The following is a 19,755-nucleotide window of genomic DNA, read 5'->3' as shown; positions in this document are numbered from 1 at the left end:
ATTCCTCTCATCTAAGACCAGTTAGTTAATCCTGACCAGGCCACCACAGGCTCCCTTAGTATTCTGTATGGAGAAATAGGCATCTCCAGAAAACTGTCCCTCTCACTCCATCTTCATATATCTGTTCAAAAGTCATAACTTTTTGGAAGTCTTGACTTTTTTTCAAATGCAAAGTTAATATAAGGAGCACATAAAAGGAACCTGTAATGGCTAGCTGAGATTTAAGCTGCTACATCTGGGACAGCTTCGTTGGGTGAGATGAATCCTCTCCTACTAAGTGAAGATTTTCTGGCGTCTGCATCGGCTCAGGCCAGTAACACAATGCAGAGGTGTTGGAAGGAGTTTGGGAGCATTGGCTCTGTCTGCTCAGGAAGGCTGAAGTTAGGCATGTGTTCAGTGCTTTTTATTATCAATGTTAGTGATATTATTGGCTCTTAAACGGGTCAGGAAAATGGAGGTGAGTGCTGTCCTTCGTCCACAAAGGTTGCAAAAACCCCAGAATTACTGATTTAAACCAATTATTAGCTTCTGTTTGGTGCAAGAGTAGAATGTGAAATGGGCTCAGGGAGATACTGAGATCACTGAATATGGGTTTCTCTAGAAGTCTACACCTGATCTAGACTCCCAGCTCCCACTGGTAGCAAATGGAGAGCTGGAGGAGTACAGCTAGAACAGCTCCAGTTGAGATTGTCTCGTCTCAGAGTTGGTGGTTGTATGTGGCTGGATGAATTGTTCCTCACATCTCCATTGATTTGACGGAAGGTTCAGCTCAGTTACAAACTTCGACATGTGCGCCAAGTGTCATTTAGTTACCCTAGCTGGTGAAGAGCAGAGTATCTGTCAGCCCCAGGGGATGCTGTAGAGCACCTCAAAAGGCATCTAACACAAGCACCTCATTTAAGGTCAGAGGACTCTCACATCCTTAGTTTCAACTTGGGCCATGAAATAGTTGAAGGTGATAAAAACTTGTTCCTTTGTGCACTGAACAAACATGCATAATTCAGGATAGCTGGCCCTCTTCACTCTCTGCTGAAACCAGTAGCAACTGAAAGTGTATCTAAGACTGTTAACTCATGCAGAAGTGCATTGGATCAAATCTGACACATGTTGGTCTCTCTCCCTCCAAATCACTGCTTGGCTTAGTGGAAGCTTTGCCTAAGTACATATTGTTAAATTCTGAACTCCTCACTCATCATCAATAAATCCGTATACATAAGAACTGTAACACTCTGCACTAGTCCAAGATGACATCTTGTATTTACTGGACATTTGTCCCAAATCAATGTATTTTTGAAGTTCTTCATAAAAGTGCATCTAGAGGGCAGTACTGAATTAGTAGCAAGAAGCAAGCCAAAGTTTCCTTCTCTCGGTGGTTACAGTTTTTAATGGGTATTTCTCCAGCGTATTATTATGGGAAGAGGAAAAAAATCATTAAGCCACCAATTGGGGAAAATAACAACCTGAAAAGTGGACATGTCAAGCCAGCCAGACGCAGAAAGAGGCGGAAATCCATCTTTGTGCAGAAAAAAAGGAGATCGTCAGCTGTCGATTTGAATGCTGCGGGCTCTGCAGAGGTATGTGTTGCACCGGGATAAATCAGCAAAAACCCGTTGGTACCTTTGTGTCCCCCCATTGCATCTTCCTTTTGGGAGGCTTCTCAGCAAACCTCAACATTTCAGTTTTCCATTTTGAATCCCTCCTTGCTACTCTCTTGTTCTCAGATTGGACTGTTTTTTTAGGAACACTTTGAGGACTTTCAGCCACATCCATTCTGGAGTCAGGAAGTAGCGGTTTTGCTCCCACCTTCATAATGCTCACTAGCTAACATTCTGTCTAATACTATATCTTTGTTTGCTTCCTTGTAAGCCTGTAGGCAGGTGGGTGAGCCTGTTAGATGCTTTGCACAGCACCTAGCAGAGTGAAGGAGGTCTGCGGTCCATGTCTAAGTTCTCTTAAATACTACAATTAATAATATGGACTCATGGGCCATTGTGGTTTCAAGGGCTTTTATTTTTTCACCAACCATTCATGATGGTTTTGGCTCACAGCATGAAGCAGTAGACGTTCTAGAAGCTTTAGAATACAAGCAGATGGTTTGTGTCCCAAATAAATGGTATTTGAGGCCTCAGTCTTTCCACTATGCTGTGCGATATGACAGGGTCCCAGCTTTAGCAGTGATTCGTGACCAAATACAGGCTGGAGCAGACTTAGTTCTACGTGGACTGTTCCTGGGTGATTTTTCCATGATAATAATGACAAAGTTCCTGTGCGGTTGCCCTTCTCAGCTGAGTGCCAGCGACTGGTGCTATGTGCAATGTGAAGTAAAGCTGATTTACTTAAATTCCCTCTGCTTCAGCTGGAGGGGGATATTTTAGTCAGCTTTCAGTTAATTGCTTGTACCTTCACGACTTGGTCCTCATTTAGGTGTATATCTGCTTCATTTCCTTAGATTATACCTGCTTCAAAGGAATTTAAACTCATGTTAAGCCTAAACCAAACATTAGTCAAGTTTTAACCTTTCAGCTAATATAACTAACTTTGTCTAAAATTGTTATTTCACTTACGGCCTGAGCATATGGCTTGGATGTATGCTCATGCTTTGAACAGAGCTAGGCTGTTGAAGCCATTTGGGCAACTTCCATATGTATAAAGTTCAAAATACATAGTTTCCATCAGTTGGTGTGTGCTTGCAAGCTCTGTGTGGTGGAAATAACAGGAATCTGGTTCAATCTTCACCTTCAGCAGTTAGTTGTTGAGCTGAAGGCAGGGAAATCTGGGCAAAATCCTCTGTCCTGGGTTTTACAGAAACACTAGCTAAGAAATCAAGTACAAATATGCACTTGTATATTTAGATGTTTTTTTAAAAAAATTTCCTTTCTTGCAATACCAGCGGCATGCACGACAATTTGAAGCAAGGTGAAGGTTTAAATTCAAGCCCGTTTCTGATTTTATTTCATCTCAGGCAACCTGAGTTTCATTTTATCCTTTTAGTACTTTCCATTTCCCCTTTTCATGCACACCTGCAGTGCCATGAAGTTTGAGATGCCAGCCCAGCAGAGGAACGTTTCATGCCAGATGACTTATTGCCATTGACCTTTTGTTAGAAACAGAAAAAGGATTTGTCCATCGTGTATTTTTTTCTCTTACATTTCATAACAAATCTAAATTGAGGGCTAACCTACTTTAGCACTGTAATGAAAACAAGGTAATTTGGTTAAAATAAAATGTTACCCCAGACTGGCATGGGCACGGGCATGCAGTTTGACCCAGTGCCTTTTGATTTGCTGCTGTATTAATCTCTGAGCCTGGACGCTGTTTCTCTGATGGTCCTTGTGCAGGAGAGTGAGGATGACGAGCCAGACGCGATAGAGGATGAGACGGGAAGCGAGGAAACCAGCTCAGAGCTCCGGGATGACCAGACGGATACCTCCTCCGCTGAGGTCCCCTCTGCCAGGCCCCGGCGAGCGGTCACCTTGCGGAGCAGCACTGAGTTGGACAGACCTCCTCCCATGGAGAGAGCCCGACGGAGCCGGAGACCGCAGCCCCACTCCTGCGGTGAGGTGGAGAAGTGCCCGCAGGTCAAGGAAGTGAGTATGTCCATAGGCTTTCACTCCCAATTAATTGCAGTATTCTTCCTAAATTGACCTTCAGTGCCAAGCCTTCCTCATCTGGGGAGGGCACCTGTGCCCTGGTTCTCCACACAAGGTAGTTTTCTTTATAAGAACTTTTGGGTTTGTTTGTGGTTTTTTTAGGAAGTTAAGCAAGAAGAGGAAGAGAAACTCATCCTGGACAGTAACCCGTTGGAGTGGACCGTGACTGATGTCGTGAGGTTTATTAAACTGACTGACTGTGCACCTCTTGCCAAAATATTTCAGGAGCAGGTAGAAGCCTTCATGTAACTCATCTCTTTGTGTCTGTCGTGCCTATTCACATCACAAAGTAAGAGCAGCGCATACCACCTCACTATCTGGGCCTGGGGCTTTGACAAAGAGATTACAACCAGACTTTAGATCCCTTCAGGACAAGCTATAGCACAAATTTTGGCAAGGCATGGAAACCCTTAGAAACTTGTCAGAGCCTTGCCAGATCCTCGGAGAGACCACAAACCCTATAGCCATAGTCCTTGTGAAAGGCAGAAGGTTTAGACCTTTCTTGCTCATGACAAGGTCCACAACGCCATCCTGGCATCACATAGGTAAGCACCTTGGCATAAAAACAGGTAGTCATTATCTGGTCCATAGCAAGCTGTCTCTCCTGGCCACATGTGTTCCACCCTGTTGTACGATATTGGCCTGGGAAGCAGAAAACTGCTGCTTGAACCCAAAACTGGCTCCTTGAATTTGTCACTAACACCTAGGTGCTTTGAGTATGTAAACACCTACTTCCCATCTGCATCCAGTGAAGATGTGGCAGTCATTCCCTTGGATGATCTAATTTTAGGAGATGCCAAGCATCTTCTCATTATACAGATAGGTTTGCAGGAGCGGAAGGCAATGCTCTTTATTTCAAGTTTGTGTGATCGTGTAAAAATTATACAGAAACAGCCATTCCTTGGCTAACGCTGCTGAAAGTAAAGGGCAGTGCTAAGAAATCATATTTAGAATGATTTGGTGTTTCTCCTTTGCCAAAGAGTGTTATGGGGGCTTTAATCAAACACAGGTGACTGGAGCTTTTCCTTGTGATTTGCAAGGAAGCTCTGGTGCAGTGGGCCATGCTGTCAAGCTTCAGTGGAAGAGGAACCTGAGTCATGGACAGTCCTGATCAAAGCAGTGCTTAAGGTGTCCAAATCCTCCTTGCATTTACTGCTGTCTAATCAGGGCTGTCCTGGGGAGTTGATGTTGCCTGTGAGTTACAGTGCTTTTTCTGCACTTTGACTCTGATCCTCCCCTAAGGTGTAAAAAGCAGTTTTGTAGTCAGCTTGTCTGCTTCTCAGTCTACTCAAGAATGTAGAGGACTTGAGCTCTTAATTAAGAAGAGGGTCATAAAGCCAACAGAAATCCCTAATAAAATGGCTTTTGTCTGGGATGTTAGTTCATGGAGTTTGGTGCATAGATATGCCTGAGGTAAGGACGTGACCTCCAGAAGTCCCTTCCAGCCTACAGCATTCTGTGATTCTGGGACACACAGATTGCAAGGGTTCTGGGTGGTCCTGGCCCCCTGTCTTGGTTGTTCAGCAGCTGAAGCAGAGCAAGGCTCTGGGTGGACCAGGGGACACAGCATGGAGCGAGGCAGACATAAAACTGTGCTGAGAAGATCATGGGCCAAAAAAGGCGGGGGAAGGGTCTGATTTGGCAGTGGGACCAGCATCAGTTTCTCCACTCAGGTCCCTCCTGTGTCTCCTGGTGTGCTCTCTGCAGCCTCCCCCTTGTTTCAGTTCCTTAGTTGTAAAATAGGCCTAATCAGATCTCTGTGGACCCTGCAGAGTTTCTGTAGAAGGTGATCCTGCATTTCAGTAGCTGGGAGGATTTTCCTGAACTGGGGACAAGCCTGTGAAGACAAACTAGACAACTTCTGAAAAAGCAAGATGTATCTCAGAGAAAGGAGATGAGCAGCATCAAAGCGGGAGAAAGGCCAGAGGACAAAACTGCCTTTAATTCTGGGGACAAAATTCCCTTCTTACTTCTCCAGATCTCGTTATGCTTTCTGCCCTCCAGGGTCCACAAACGAAACCATTTTCCCTGTCTTTTTTCTTCCCCAGGACATCGACGGCCAAGCCCTTCTGTTACTGACACTGCCCACGGTGCAGGAGTGCATGGAGCTGAAGCTTGGGCCAGCCATCAAACTGTGTCACCAGATTGAGCGAGTAAAAGTTGCTTTCTATGCACAATATGCCAACTGACTGCACTTCTCGATTTCTTTCTGTTCTCCTTCTTGTTCCTTCTCTTTTTTAACATTTCAACTTGTTCAAGGTTTTTTTTCCGCAATCCCTTCTCTTTTCCAAGAACACATGGAATTGGAAGCACTGGAAGTTAATCTATAGGGAAGAAAAAAAAAAAGCGACCCCCACACCAGAAAACTAGTAACAAATTGAACTGATTTTTCTGTACTTGTAAAGCACATCAAAAGACTGCTGGCACCTCTCCTGCTGAGCCTCGCCAAGCCGTTACACAGTGGTGCAAGGCCAACATGGATCAGATGGTTTGTCATTCATTAAAACAAAGCTACCGATGGCAGACACATTCCCAAGGAGAAGGGTCAGACATTTCCAGATGATGATGATGTTTTTTCTAGGCCAATTTCTGGATGTGAACATTTCTTTTATCCAAGTCTGACACACTTCCTTCATATTGAAATGTAAGCGACCATTTGTAGCATCACCTGGGGTTTACTGCAAATCTGATCTTAGTGATCATTGGGCTTTTTTTTTCTCCCGCCTCTCCAATCGTACAAAAGGAAAAAGTGTTATATCAGTTATAGACTGTTATTCCTGAGTAATTTATGAACAGGACTCATCCCACAGTCTCTACGGTATCAGACAAAGCTGCAGTGAACTGACAGGGGTGCAACAAGACCAAGTGCGCGGTAATGTGTCCTGAGCTGTGCTGGCTGTGCACAATAAGCTAAATGTGTCTGTGATGGGATCTGAACAGTGCTGCATTCATGTTCAGAAACATGCATGAAAGCATACATAGTCAAGCCCATCCTCTTAAATCCAAGTCACTTGAAAGACCCAACTTGGAGCCCCACAGGGTGGGGGAAAAAAAAAAAAAAAGACTATTCAGATTTAATGATGAGACTGTTGAGTGAATGCTGGTTTCATTTGTACCTTCATGAAGCTGGTTGCTAGGTGGGAATAAAAAGCATCAATCTTTACAGGCTGTTTACGCCATGGTGCTTTAGACCAGCTGAGGATCTGGCCCAATGCAGTCTACATAAAGCCCCCAATGTTGAGCCTGAATTTGCTGTAACTCAGCAAGGTTGGAGGCATTGCAGGGATGTAAAATTATCCTAAAAGCAAGATCCAAACTGGGACCAGACCATGTCTGAATTTTGCTCTGACTTTAAGGTGCAAGTGAATCCATCCTTCAGAAGGTGAATCAAGTGGGTTGTGCTGAGCTTTAGCCTGATTTCATAGGAAGCCATTGACTTTGGCAGACTTTTGTTCTCAAACCATGAACAGACCCCTGTTCCCTGGCCTCAGGGAGCTCAGCCTAGAAATTGCACACAGCTCTGTTACCATGCTGCGATGCCAAAGCCTACTCAGTGAAGACCTCTTCAAAAAGAAATGTAATTTCTAGCCCTAAATCTGAGGCCAGTGTTAGTGGCCAGAAAACCCCCACCTCAAGCACATACCATATGGGGACAGAAAACTTGGATCAGATAATCGTGCTGACCACCATGAGCTCAGAAGAACCTATTGACCAATACTAGGCTATAGCTGCTGCTTTCTCCTTCATCAGTTTCCTTAAATTCTTTGGATTAGTGGGGGAAAGCCTCAGAAATAAATATTTGGGACTATATGTGAATCTGCCCTAGAGCATGTGTTAGGCAAGAAGTATTGACTCTGTTTGCCATGCATTGCTGAGGAGTTTCTAGTCTGTCTTTCAGTGAGTTTCCTCATTTGCCACTGAGGAGTGTGGTGGGTTCGGGCACTGCAGGCTGGGCCAGATCCTGCCAGCTCCTGAGACTTCATTAGAACTTTTCTTACATAGGAGATCGGTAGGACTGGATCTGTGTTCAGCTGTTCGTACTGAAGATCTTGTTCAACTTCTCATCAACTGAAGGGAAGAGCAGTCACCTCTGCATCAAGTAATTTTCTTTTGTTTCTCAGAAATCCAGGAACAGGGTTCTGTAGTGGTGCAGACATTCAGAAACTGGGTTTTAGACTGAATTTCGTGCTGATGGTAGCAGTGGACTGTGTCCATGCAACTGCTTTGATAACTGCTTTGGATCTCCCGTAGGGTCCTCTAAAAACATTGCTCCTTGTTTCGTCTCTGAAGACAGAAGGATTGTGCCCAGCAGAATGAGAGCACAGCTGAGAAAAACACGGAGGGTGCTTCTCCCAGCTTTTCCTTCCTCCAGCCCAGTCTCTCTGACGGCTGGTAAACATCTTCTAGCAGGAGACAGTTTCCAAAAGACTACTGTCAGGAGAACTGGCATATGAGGACATTTCAAGGAAGGGAAGCAGAATGTCTGTTTGCTAAACAGCATCCCTGCACCGATCCTTTACTTACTGCATCCACCTTCTTCTGAGCATCCTTTTCTGCTCTGACATTTTTGGAATTTCTGGCCACTGGGATATGTCAGACGTTTAATGCTTCCTGGGACGTGTTGCAAAAATGTCATTGTTTTCTCCATCAGCCTTGTTACTGTAGATAATCGTATGGCAGCTAACTCCTGGAGGCACGGTCGGGGAGCAGACAGCCACAGACTCTGAGAGCCACCCGCTCTGATGCTGGCCAAGCAGGTGACGGGTGAAGCATTGAGTCCAAGTCACGGGAGTCTTTACTGACTGTTCAGGGAAGTTTAACCGTATTTAAAACTCGCCTATTAAACAAAAAAAAAACATTTTCATTTTATCTTGCACCGGCTCTTTTTATTTCCTCAGGTTTCTCTCTCCTCACCATTCATCTTTCAAATTACTGTTCTTCATTGTTGTCTCATTTATTGTTCTGTGTCCTTTCGGAGAAGATGATAACCTGAAATCTCTATCCTAGAACTGCCTTGGGTGGAAAATGCTTTATTATTTCTTTAAGTCTTCAGGTTGGGAAGAACTAGGGGATTGGGCTACTGTTGTCTGCTGCAGTGATTGTCTTCCAGAAAAGCTGGAGCTGAACTTCTTAGACAATTTCTTGAGAAAGCAGAAAATGAACAGTGTGTAGTTTAACTGGAGAGTATGCTCAGATTGTCACTTGCAGCTTTAGCAGAGATCAGAAGGAATTACTTTTGCCTGGACTTCATTTCAGTTCTGGAACATTAACGAGGCTCTGGAGTAATGTACTTCAAAGGAAGTACTTCAAATTGGAAACCAAATCTTGGTAAAATATCACTTTATTTTGCAGCATAGAAGTATAAGCCACTGGAATGTTTTATTTTCCTTTTTTGGTCTAGCTCTTGTTCTTAGTTAAATTCAGAGCTGGTGCAACTTCACTGATACACCGATGACACTGGAGAAGCCACATCTTCTCCTTCCCTGTTCTGAATGTGGCGTTCAGGCCTGAAATTTATTGTGTTAGCTACAAAAGGCCACCACTGTGAAGTTCTGAACTCATGTTTATCCAGGGCCATTATCAAGGGCTGAGGAGCAACCCTGCTGTTGTTGCTTTTGGGCTGTTGGATGCAGCACATCATTCCCATGGACCATTTTTGTCCCACAAGAAGGGTGTGCAGGCAACTGTTACTAGCTACTCTTCAGGCAGGACCAGGGACGGGCATTCCTGGAGCAAAAGTAGGGGGTTGAAGAGTGTGGTACATGCTTATCTTCATCTTCACTGGCTTCTTTTGAGCTTGCACTCAGTCAGACTGAACAGATCCACGGGCAGGTCCCTGCCATTTCCCAACCTCCTTAGCACTTCCCTTGACAGAATTAGACAATTCCCAGTCTGCAGGCCCAAAGCACCAGTCTCTGAAATTGAATTAAAGCATTAACTTAAGGGAATGTCCATGGTTCCCTGTCTGGTTGTCCTGCCTTCCTCCTGCTGTCATGGATGCTTCTCTCCCACCTTGAAGAAGAATGCTCTCTTTAGTTTCAGAGCTCATCTTCTTCCCTTTCCAGCTCGAAAACACAGCTCCCATCCACACTCCCTTTTTTTTTCTCAGTGCCAGGATGACCAAACCCTGGCTTTTTCTACCTCTCGGAGGTGTTATGGCCTCTCAGCTCTGAGGATTTCAGGGTCTTCAGCTACGCTGTGTTAACCATATGCAATAGCCCTTGATAGTTTTGTTCTGTAGGGTGCAGAAAACCTCCTAGAAATGCTATGTGCCCTCAGTAACCACTGAAATCAGTGCAAATGGTTATACAATTACTGCAGCATCCAGCAGGTGCATGTCCTGGCTGAGATGGCCTGACCCCCATTGTCAGAGGTATTTGAATGTTTGCTAGGATTTGCAAAGTTTCTCAGAAGGTTAGACACCTAAACCCCATTAATATTTCAGTCTGGGTAAACAGCTAATTTGCCTTAAACTGGAAAGTCACAATTCCTTGGCTTGTCCTTCAACCTTTTGCAGTCCCCAGTCATGTGGTGTGGAGCAAACACCATCTCAGCTCTATGAAGGCAAATCAGACACTGTTGTGCTGCCATGATCAACATGTGGTCACCTGGAAAGCCTGCTTTTGTCTTTTCAGGGCACAGCATTGAGTTTGGCAGAGCTTCAGTGCCATCTCAGTGTTTTAGAAGCTCGGTACCATCAGGGCACTTCAAATACTTTTTGCTTTTCTGGTGCAGTGTGTCTAGAAAATGATGAGCTCGGACTGTTCCTCCCATTTACAAATTCAAGTGCCAAAAGAGAAGAACATGCTGCAACTGAGCACCATTAAAACCAGCTTTATTACATGTGGATAAATATAGTCTTAAGGGCTCTGTTTTGGTGCTATGTAACGCTGTATTTTCCATTGGTGGGGATTACAAAGCTGATTCCCTCCTCCAGGAAGTATTTTCTGTATTTTGCAGTGTCTTAAGCTTAGGATTTTATTTTTTTCTTGTGGCTGTAGATTTTTGAACTCAGATACACTCAACAAATATCCCCTCTCCCCAGTCATGTGAGTTTTGGAGAAGTTTTATACAGTATAATTATTTTAAAACTGTTTCAAAATGTGCGTGCATGTGTATTTTCCCCTCAGTAATACTCTTCATCACATCAGCTGATGCAGAACTAAGGATATCTGTTACTCAGGATTTGATCCAGAAGTAACTGAGGTTAGTGGAAGGGCCCTCGCAGATGTGTGGGCTGTGGGACAAAGTCTTCACCAAATTTTTTCACTTAGAAGTCAAAAAGTGTGCAGTTAGTTAACATAAAATGTAAACCCCTCCTTCTTCTGGCAGGCAGAAATCCAACTGAAATCTGCTAGACTTAACAAGAGAGGGCTCGTGTCCTAAGGTGCTCATGAACTCCCAGTAAAGGAGCAGAAGCATTTAATATTCTCATTTATTCTTTGGTACAATACTCCAGCAAGAAGTACGAATGATCTTAATGACTGAATTTAGAATATGTGACAGTCATCAAAAGATGAGCTTTACAGCCCGCTAGTCCTTTAAATGTCAGCTGTCCTGCAGAAGAGTGGTTTTGCAATAGTTTGGTGCGACGTACTGGAATTCTCTTGCAGAAGACATGTGAAATGCACACAAAACCAACATAGGTCATAGTTCTAAATACTCACGTTTTTTCTCTTGTTCTAGTCTTTTATATTAATTCTTTGAGAAAGGTCTCATGTTCATGATTTAAAACTCCAGCATCTGTGATGGCCCATGGCACCACGTACCAGCAGAACATGTCTTTATCCATCATCACACTATAGATGAGCATGGGGGTGTTCTGTTGACAAGCAGTTAGGTCGGGTGAGACAAGGAGACCTTGCTTCAACACCTTGTTGAAGGAGTCATCTGTGCAGCCTGAAGGGCAGGTGTTCCCCACAGCTCACTGTGGCAGGACAGATGTTTCCAGTGACAATATTGCTGGATTGGTCTCGTAGCCCAAGCAGCCTTATGCAGCAGGTCAGTTACCATGTGGCTACCTACCCACAGATGTTCCTGGTCTTGATGACCACCAAGGATGTGTGTCTGGGGGGTTGGGTTTCAGGGAAGGATAGAGGTTGGAGTTCTGGGCTTGAGAGAGTCTTCGTGGAGGGGGACCTCTCACAGCAGAGGAGCATAGCCATGGTCCATAAGCATCATTCCTGAAGGCTTCTCTGAGACCTTTTTCAAAGCAAAGATGCTTTGAGTCCCAGCAGGGGCCAGGTGAGAGGAAGTAAAGAAGTTGGCAATACACCCACTATTCAGCTAAAATGCTGAAACGTTTGTATTTTGTTTTCCCAGTGGAGATAAAGAGATTTGGCTAAGGTGGCTCCAGGCACTTTGGCTGGAGAGTAGGCAAAATCAGTCTTTCTTCCTTCTGCCCAGCTTCTTTGTGTCTTCTGGGTTTAAGGCCTGAAGAACCTCCTCTTGCACCTCTCAGACCTCAGTCAGAAGCTAAAACTCCCCCACAGGAAAAGGTGACATTGCCCTGGGTTCAGGTTGTGAGTCTAAAAAGCACTCTGCTCTGTATTACCATGTGACAGGTTGGAAATGATCTTTCCCGAGTCACTCCACCTGCTTGTTGCTGCTCCAGTCTCACCAGAGATTATGGATGTTGCATCTGCTTATAAACTTACACATTAAATTTCCCAGTCCCTGTTCTGCCAGACAAGGTCAGGATATGATGATGTGAAGTCATTCCAGCAGCCTTCACCTTCAGGGACCTGCTTGATAGAAAACATCCGGGGAACAGTATTGTGACACTTCCATGTATGCAGGCAGGGATGTCACGTACAGCCGGGCATTTGCTGCAGTACGGTCCGCCAGAGATGACAGTCCCAAGTGCAGGCTTTGAAGGGACTTGAGTCTTCTCATGTACCATGGTAGGACGAGGTAAAAAATTAAAACCCTGCTGTCTCTTATGGAACAACAGAAATTAGCTTCAAAACCAGCAGTTACGGTCCATTCGTGGTGATGCACGTTGGAAACCTTTGAATTGTTTTGCATTCCAGTTTGTACCAGAGATTTGATTCAAACTTTATGTATATAATCCCTTTGGTGTGTTACAACAATATATGTGTGTGTGTGTGTGTATATATATATATATGTGTATATATGTGTGTGTGTACATGTATGTGTATATATATACATATAAATCAATGCTGGTGTTTTTACTTTTTAAAGTTCACAGGGCAAAGGGCATGTTGTTAGTTTGCTGTAAGATTCTATTCTGTATATATGTTTTCATGTAAATAAGTGAAAATCTATATTCAGAGTTATATTTTAATTTTTATTCAAAATTAAATAAATCCCCTTTTTACTTGAAACAATTGTAAGCCACGTTGTTATTAAAGTAACAATAAATCGTATCTGTCTCTGGGGTAGTTTTTTTTTTGTTTGGCTGGGCAGTGAGGGTTGTATTTTGATGTATTTGGTTCATCCCTGAGGAAGTAAGGTGAGAAAGCCATCTGCTTGGCTTCGCGGCTAATACCAGCTTTCCTCCATCTGGAGCGACCTCGTGCATATTTTAGGACAGGCCAGCCTGGATTTGTCCTGTGCAGTCTTAGGCACTTGCAGAGGCATCTCTGGGCTCCTTCTTTGTCCCTGGAGGGAAGCATCAACAGTGAGCTTTAGACTGGCCAGATCAAATGGCCCCAGGGAACTGCCTTTCTTCAGTGCTTTTGGAGGATATCTGGAAAAGGTGAAGTCTTCATTTAGGTTAATACTAAGAGAACACAAATATGAGCCAGTGGCTGGTCTACGTGTGTGGACATAGATAGACAACAGCTGTGGTTGCCTCCCTCAGAGCATAATGGACACACAGTGGCACGCATTCCAGGCCGTGCAGGTTCCTGTCCAAGTAGATGTGTGTCTCCACATCTGTGTGCTCTGCATGCTCTGCACCTGAGCCCTGGTGAATGTGCCTCAGCTGCCTGCACCACAGTCTTGGTGTCATTGAGCCCCTGGACCTCCAGCAAGGTACCACGCAGCCTGTCTGGCTTAACCCACTGTAGATGCCAAGCTGCAGGGTTTGGGTTTATGTGCCTGCAAGTTCTTCCCAGAAGCAGTGTGGCAGAACATGAAACAAGAAGCGGGGGGGTGGGGGGGTGGGGGGTGGGGAGGGAGGGAGATGCAAAAGCATCCAAAGACATTTTAGTGTCACAAGTAGAGTGACGAGGAGCAGGGTGAAGGATGGGAGTGAAGGTAATACAATGAGCAACAGGCAAAGAAGGCTGTAGTGAGAGAGGAGCTGTTGGTGGCAGGACAATAATTAAAGCAGGACCACAGCACGTCGAGTAGAGATACAGAAAACACCACTTCCCAAGGTGCACAGCAGCCTTTGAACATGGGGGAAGCCATCCTGAAGCGGTGGAAAAGTGCTATTCATAGAGTCCAAGAAGCGGGCTGCTGTCTTTCTTAGATGTTTAATCTTAACATTTTCCCTCCAGTTACAGGCTGTGTTGAGAAGTAAGTTCCAGCTTTGCAAGTGAGGCATCTCGCCTTTCAGACCACTGAATGGCATCCTGAGGCCTGCCCAGAGTATTTGTTGGGCCAAGCTGTCTACTGGACATTTGCCGTTGGTTTCATCACCCATCCCCTCTGCGCAGTGAAAGTGGTGGTGCACACCCCGAGGCAGCAGTATTGCATCCATCGATGTATGCATGGGAAAAAGGGAGCACGGAGTACAGAATTGGCTAACAAGAACTCAGATGATCCTTGTTTTGGTTTTGCTCCCTCAATCCCATTCCGTTGTCTCTTGTGGATACAATGAAAGGGGGGAAACAAAATTGCTCCTTCCATGGTCCACTGTTTCTCTTAGTTCATCAAACTTGGCTATTCTTTAGCAGGCAAAAATGCAACCATGGGCAAACAAGTGGGTTTAGGGTGATTTGCTAAAAGATCAAACCACTGGAAAGATACTTCTTTGTTTGTTTGTTTGTTTTTTGTTACAATGTCAACAAAGTCTTGGGATGGGTATCCTTTTGTGTTATTCATCATGACGCTGTAACCACAGCCCATGCTTTGGAAAGGACAAAAGTACAGATAGTTAGAGAAGTGATCTGTCCAAACAGCCTTAAAAATAAGGCATCAGACCAATGGATAGTGATGTGTGTTGGCCTATGGCTTGCTAGACCACAGGAGTCCTCACTGAAAGGAAGGATTTACACAAGGAAATAATTCTAAGCTAAGTCTGATGGCGACATAAAGCTAAAAGAGCAAAAGCTGGAATGTTTTATGATATTCTTTAGAATCCAGAGGTGAAAATAAATCCATGTATCTCCCTGCAGCTTATTGCATAGTCATTTAAAAGTAATGCAAAGGTCAGACATTGTTTTTTAAATTTCTGCCCCAGCTCAGGGAAAACATGCTGAGAGCTCTGCAAAGAGCTAATTCTTGGAGAATGTCTGGCAAGATACTCCAAATGAGTTCCTTGAAATTAATGACCAACACATGAAATATAGCTGCCATATATGATTTCCTCAAGGAAAAAAGATCTCCCAGCCTTGCTTCTGACATCACAGGCCAAGATTTTTAAGACACCTCCATTTTTAGTGTTGCAGTTCTTCATGCACAATTAATCCAGGAAAGATTTCTAGCTACTTCACCTGATTTGTGGACATGATCAAGCACTCATGTAAGCAGCATTATGAACACCAACATGTAGTCAACTACCCTGTAAAGAAACACCTACAAAAATAAAGTTGGATTTTCAGGTCTCTGAGGAAACGCCATCTTTCATTTCTGCATACAGAATGAACAAAAAAAGTTGGTAGCATTATTTCATTCCTAAGTTTTTAGACATACTTTCAAGACAAATAATTACTGTTTTTAATAACCAGTTATTGCCATTACTGCTGCTTTTGTTAGCATTGTTATTGCTTTTTTAATTTCAAGATTCATGCCTTTCATTGAAATTTAATGATTCTCAAAGTCCCTCTACTGCTACAATATTTACTTAGGAACGATACACCTCTTGCTATATTGTCTGTACTCAATTACCATAAGTTGATTTTATAACTGCATCTCAGCTGAAGTTGTAATTACACTGTCTTCTCTAATAAGTCATAAAATCTTAAAACCAGAGAAAAATAGTGCTGCAGGACACCTTGAGGTGTCAGCTTGGCTGTTTCCCCTCTACAAGGCAGGACCAATTAGATAAATCTTATTCCTATTTGGCATTTGTTTAACCTGACCTTCCGATGGGTGTCAAAATAAGACCTCCAGCAACAAGCGATTCCCCAGCACTTCTACAGCATGTAAAAAGAAGTGATGGCATTTGGATGATGGAGTGTAATATTCCCAGGCAAAACCACTGAGCTGATGTTGCCATTGAATGACCATTTCATTTTGAAAAGCTCAATCTGACTAGTGATTAATGTAGCAATTAGTAGAAGTAAAAGCAGGAAAATCACAGTTAAGATGGATTAGATTCCCAGTAAGTAACAGTGATAACAATGCCCATCAGGAGTGCTTAGCTGGGGAGGCAGAGCGTGTGATCCGGAGGTTACAGCAGATGATGGTGCTACAGCCAACTTCCCTGCAATGCCTAGTGCTGCCATCGCCGTGCTTGCGTCTCTGGGTAAGTCACCTCTGGAAATAAAGCTTGGGAACACCATGTTCCTAGCTTGTGCCCAGGCAACAAAGCAGCCCACTGACATGCATCCAAGAATCTGACCAAGAAGGTCAGATCCAGAGCTGCAAGGGCTAAGCAGGAAGGTTTGCCCAGCGGTGCCTAGTCATGAGTTTGTGTCAGGGAGGAGCTATTGGCCATAAAGAGGAGTAGATGGGCTTCACCAGCAGTCATTCTCAGGTGCTTCTGAATCAATTGGACACTCTCCCATGCCATTTTAGGGAACACAACACCTATGATGGACATGGGATGGGAATTCTTGAGCACAGATTCCTTCCAGGCATGATAATACAGTCTCCTGCTAGCTAGAGAGAGAGAGAGCTAGGAACAACCCTTAGCACACGAAAGAGCTGCTAGCTCCTGATGATCCTGCTCAAGGGGGGTTTTCCAAGGTGATGGCTCTCTGGAGCCTACCCTTTGCTCCCAGGAGAAGACAGAGAAGACAACATTCCCAACTCAGCTCAGAATTAACAGCAATCTTTGATTCTCCGATGCAGAGCTTTTAAGACACCCCTCACCCCTCCTTTATTTAACATATATAAATCTAAAATATCTCCATAAGAATCAACGTAAGTTTTCCATGTAAATGTGGAGTCTGCACATAGCAAAAGGGAGAGTAGCTGAGGAAAGGAAGGAAAGCAAGCAGGTCCAAACCCTGACACCAAGGACCTTGACTCCACTCCTCACAAAACTTCAGAACAGATATAATTCTCCTAACTTTACTCCCATGAGAAAGTGAAGCGTTCTCATATTTGAATGGATAGGCACAATACAACTAATTCACCCAGATCAGCTCCATTTTTGCAGTCTTTCTGAGTGTGCCTGTGCTCTTAGTCCCATGCAGAAGCTCTACACCTAACAGCTTTATCGTACTGGGGCTGTTGTAGACAATAGGTTACAGTCCTGCTGTTGTAGATGCAGATTGCTCTGTTATGTACAACTGTCCTTCCCCTCGGACGAGAGTGACGGACATCACTCTGATCCTCTGGGTGACAATACCCACACAGCAGCCACCCATTTCTGTGAAATTCTCCAGCTGATGGATGCAATTAAGTCAAACATGGAGCAACTACTGTTGGCGTGTGCTTAGTCTAGGGTTTGCTGCTGCTATTTCAGGTGTGAAATATGCCCACATGTTGGAAAGCTTACTATGTCTTTCCATGTGTATCAGCTGGACATAGAGAAACAACAGCCTGTCACCGTAAATCTCCCTTCCCGCATGCACACACATGCAGAGCACTCAGGGAGATATTCCCTGCCAAGACAATTTGCAGTCTCTCATGATGAGACCTAGCAAAAGGCAAGGACCTTTTCAGGGGAGGAAAGTGTTGTTATCACTTTCATGGACTTGTCATCAAGACCTGGAGACCTTGCAGCAGCCAGGAACCTTGTTCCCACTGGTTTAAGGTGAGATCACACAGGTATCTAGCTAAGACTGTGCTGGGGATGATCACCATATCAAAATGCAATCCTTACTCTGAAGTTCACTTTTGTTCACAGTTGGAAAGATCCTCAAACATCCAAACTGTAAATCCTTAGCTTGAGTTTGCACAGGAGCCCTGCAAGCTCTGCTGAGCTCCTGGATGTATGGTTGACCTTAACTGCATTTTACCAGTGCAGCTTTCTACTTTACCGCCTCCACAGCAGGAATTTACCTAGGCAAGGAGGTCCTGAGCACACCTTGCTTTTGTGTGCCAGACCTTTGGCACCTCATTTTCATGTTCTGTTGTGAAGATAATAGAGACAAGCACAAAAAGAGAGAAGAGCTGGGCACCATCTCAGGACCGCTCTGTCTCAAAGAACCTATGTTAGGCTGAATTAAACCCCTAAGCATCATCTCATCGAGGGGAAAAAACCCTCATCTCATTCTGTGCATGACCAGTAGCTACAACTGCTGGTGCCTTGGAGCTTGACTTCATTTTTAGCCCACATTATTGCAAGTAATAAATTAACAAGAGTATCTTCTACCAAGAACTTGGAATAAATTCATACACTTCTTTCCAGTGGGAAAGTGCTTATTGTCCTCTCTCAGCACATTAAACACTGAGGCAGACTGGGATGTTCCTGGACATCACACAGCGTGGCAGTGAAAAACTGGGAATCCTTTTCCCCATTTTCCCTGCTCAAGAGCCTTCAATGCACCTCAAAAGCCAATGTAAAACCTTCCCTGTCCTTCAGGTGGCTGGAAACACCGGATCCCTAAGAGGCCAGTTGGGTTGGTGCCTTGGTCATGGCATTTCTGGGTGAAATCTGAATTTCTGTAAGAGGACACTGTGGCTGTGGGAGGGCAGGGCAGAAAGGAACTGGTCCAGGCCCAAGTATTTGTTGACAATGAGGTGGGTGGAGGAAAAGATCGTGCCCACAGATCACAAAAAAGGTTCTCACAAAGAGGTACAGATGCAGCAATGACCAAAGGTTGGGATGCATGTGATGGAGGGGACTGTTCCCTGTCTAGTGAAGACAGTCTTTCCTGTGGCTTAAAAGGCCTGATGGGATAAACAATAGGACAGGAAGGAGAGACAATGGATAGTGGAGAAGAGGCTGGAATTTGAACTGCAGACTGCTGAATGATGCACCCAATGTTAGGGGATATTGTTTTCTGCCATGATTCCTCCAAAACCCAATACAACATTTTCAGAAATGTGTTTCAAGGTTTTATTTCTCTTTTAGGAGTGGAGCTCCTATTGCACAGCATTTTGGAGTTGCTTTTGGGGGGCTTTTTCTTTCTCTTTTTTTTTTTTTTTTTTTTTAATTCTTTTTATAAAAAACAGCTTTTCTGTTTCCATTTATATGGCTAAGCCACAGTATCTATGTGCATGTGTCTCTGTGTGTGTGTCTCCAGTTCATTGTGAAACACAAACCAGAATATCAAGTCTTTGCATTTCCTTAGATCATTTTTTTATCTGATATTGAATTAAGTAAAGGGCTTAATGTTCAAAGTGGTGTTTGGGGAGTTACTCACACAAATTCTGTTATTGCTGTTAATGGGATTTGTGCACATTGCTTTGAAGATGAGTCCCTTAATGTAGAATAGGAAAAGACATTCTAAATTGTAACTTATTTCAGACTAATCTATCTTTTTTACTGATAGAGCATTAGAGACATGAAGCACAGAAGCATTTGCTGTATTTTTTTCATGTATTAGTATTATTGACAGGCATGTGAAGACAGGTTTGGTTCAGATAATCCAGTGGATAGTTTGCTTAATTTTTAGAAGTGGAAAGAAACTGACTTTAAATTTTGAAATAATGATGACATCTGGTGACATTTCAGAGAATACAGACCTAGAAATAAATGGTCATAAAACATTTCCTAGACACCATCTTACACTGCAGACTCAATACTGATGCAAATCTTAGTTCGCAAAGTGGACATCTCAACCTGCAGCGTGGTAGTACCTCCCTTGGTTATTGCACTAAGTGATGACCATCGTGGTTTTAAGATGCAACTGGT

General features: G+C 43.9%; 1 protein-coding gene across 2 annotated transcripts in view; it reads left to right on the top strand.

Annotated features, from left to right (window-relative positions):
* Positions 1-13,036, top strand: part of SFMBT2 (Scm like with four mbt domains 2) — a 122,523-nt gene extending 109,487 nt beyond the window's left edge. For both annotated transcript variants that reach the window (XM_005446200.3, XM_055711470.1), the window contains 4 exons: positions 1,402-1,574; positions 3,339-3,587; positions 3,753-3,881; positions 5,699-13,036. In XM_005446200.3, coding sequence (XP_005446257.1) covers positions 1,402-1,574; positions 3,339-3,587; positions 3,753-3,881; positions 5,699-5,839 — 692 coding nt within the window. In that variant the 3' untranslated portion in view covers positions 5,840-13,036. The remainder of the gene's footprint in view (positions 1-1,401; positions 1,575-3,338; positions 3,588-3,752; positions 3,882-5,698) is intronic.
* The last annotated feature ends 6,719 nt before the right edge of the window (positions 13,037-19,755 follow it).

This window comes from Falco cherrug, chromosome 5 (genome assembly GCF_023634085.1).
Source record: "Falco cherrug isolate bFalChe1 chromosome 5, bFalChe1.pri, whole genome shotgun sequence".
NCBI classification, from domain to species: Eukaryota; Metazoa; Chordata; class Aves; order Falconiformes; family Falconidae; genus Falco; species Falco cherrug.
Note: the sequence above shows the minus strand (reverse complement) of the source record. Positions and strands in the feature narration are given on the sequence as shown.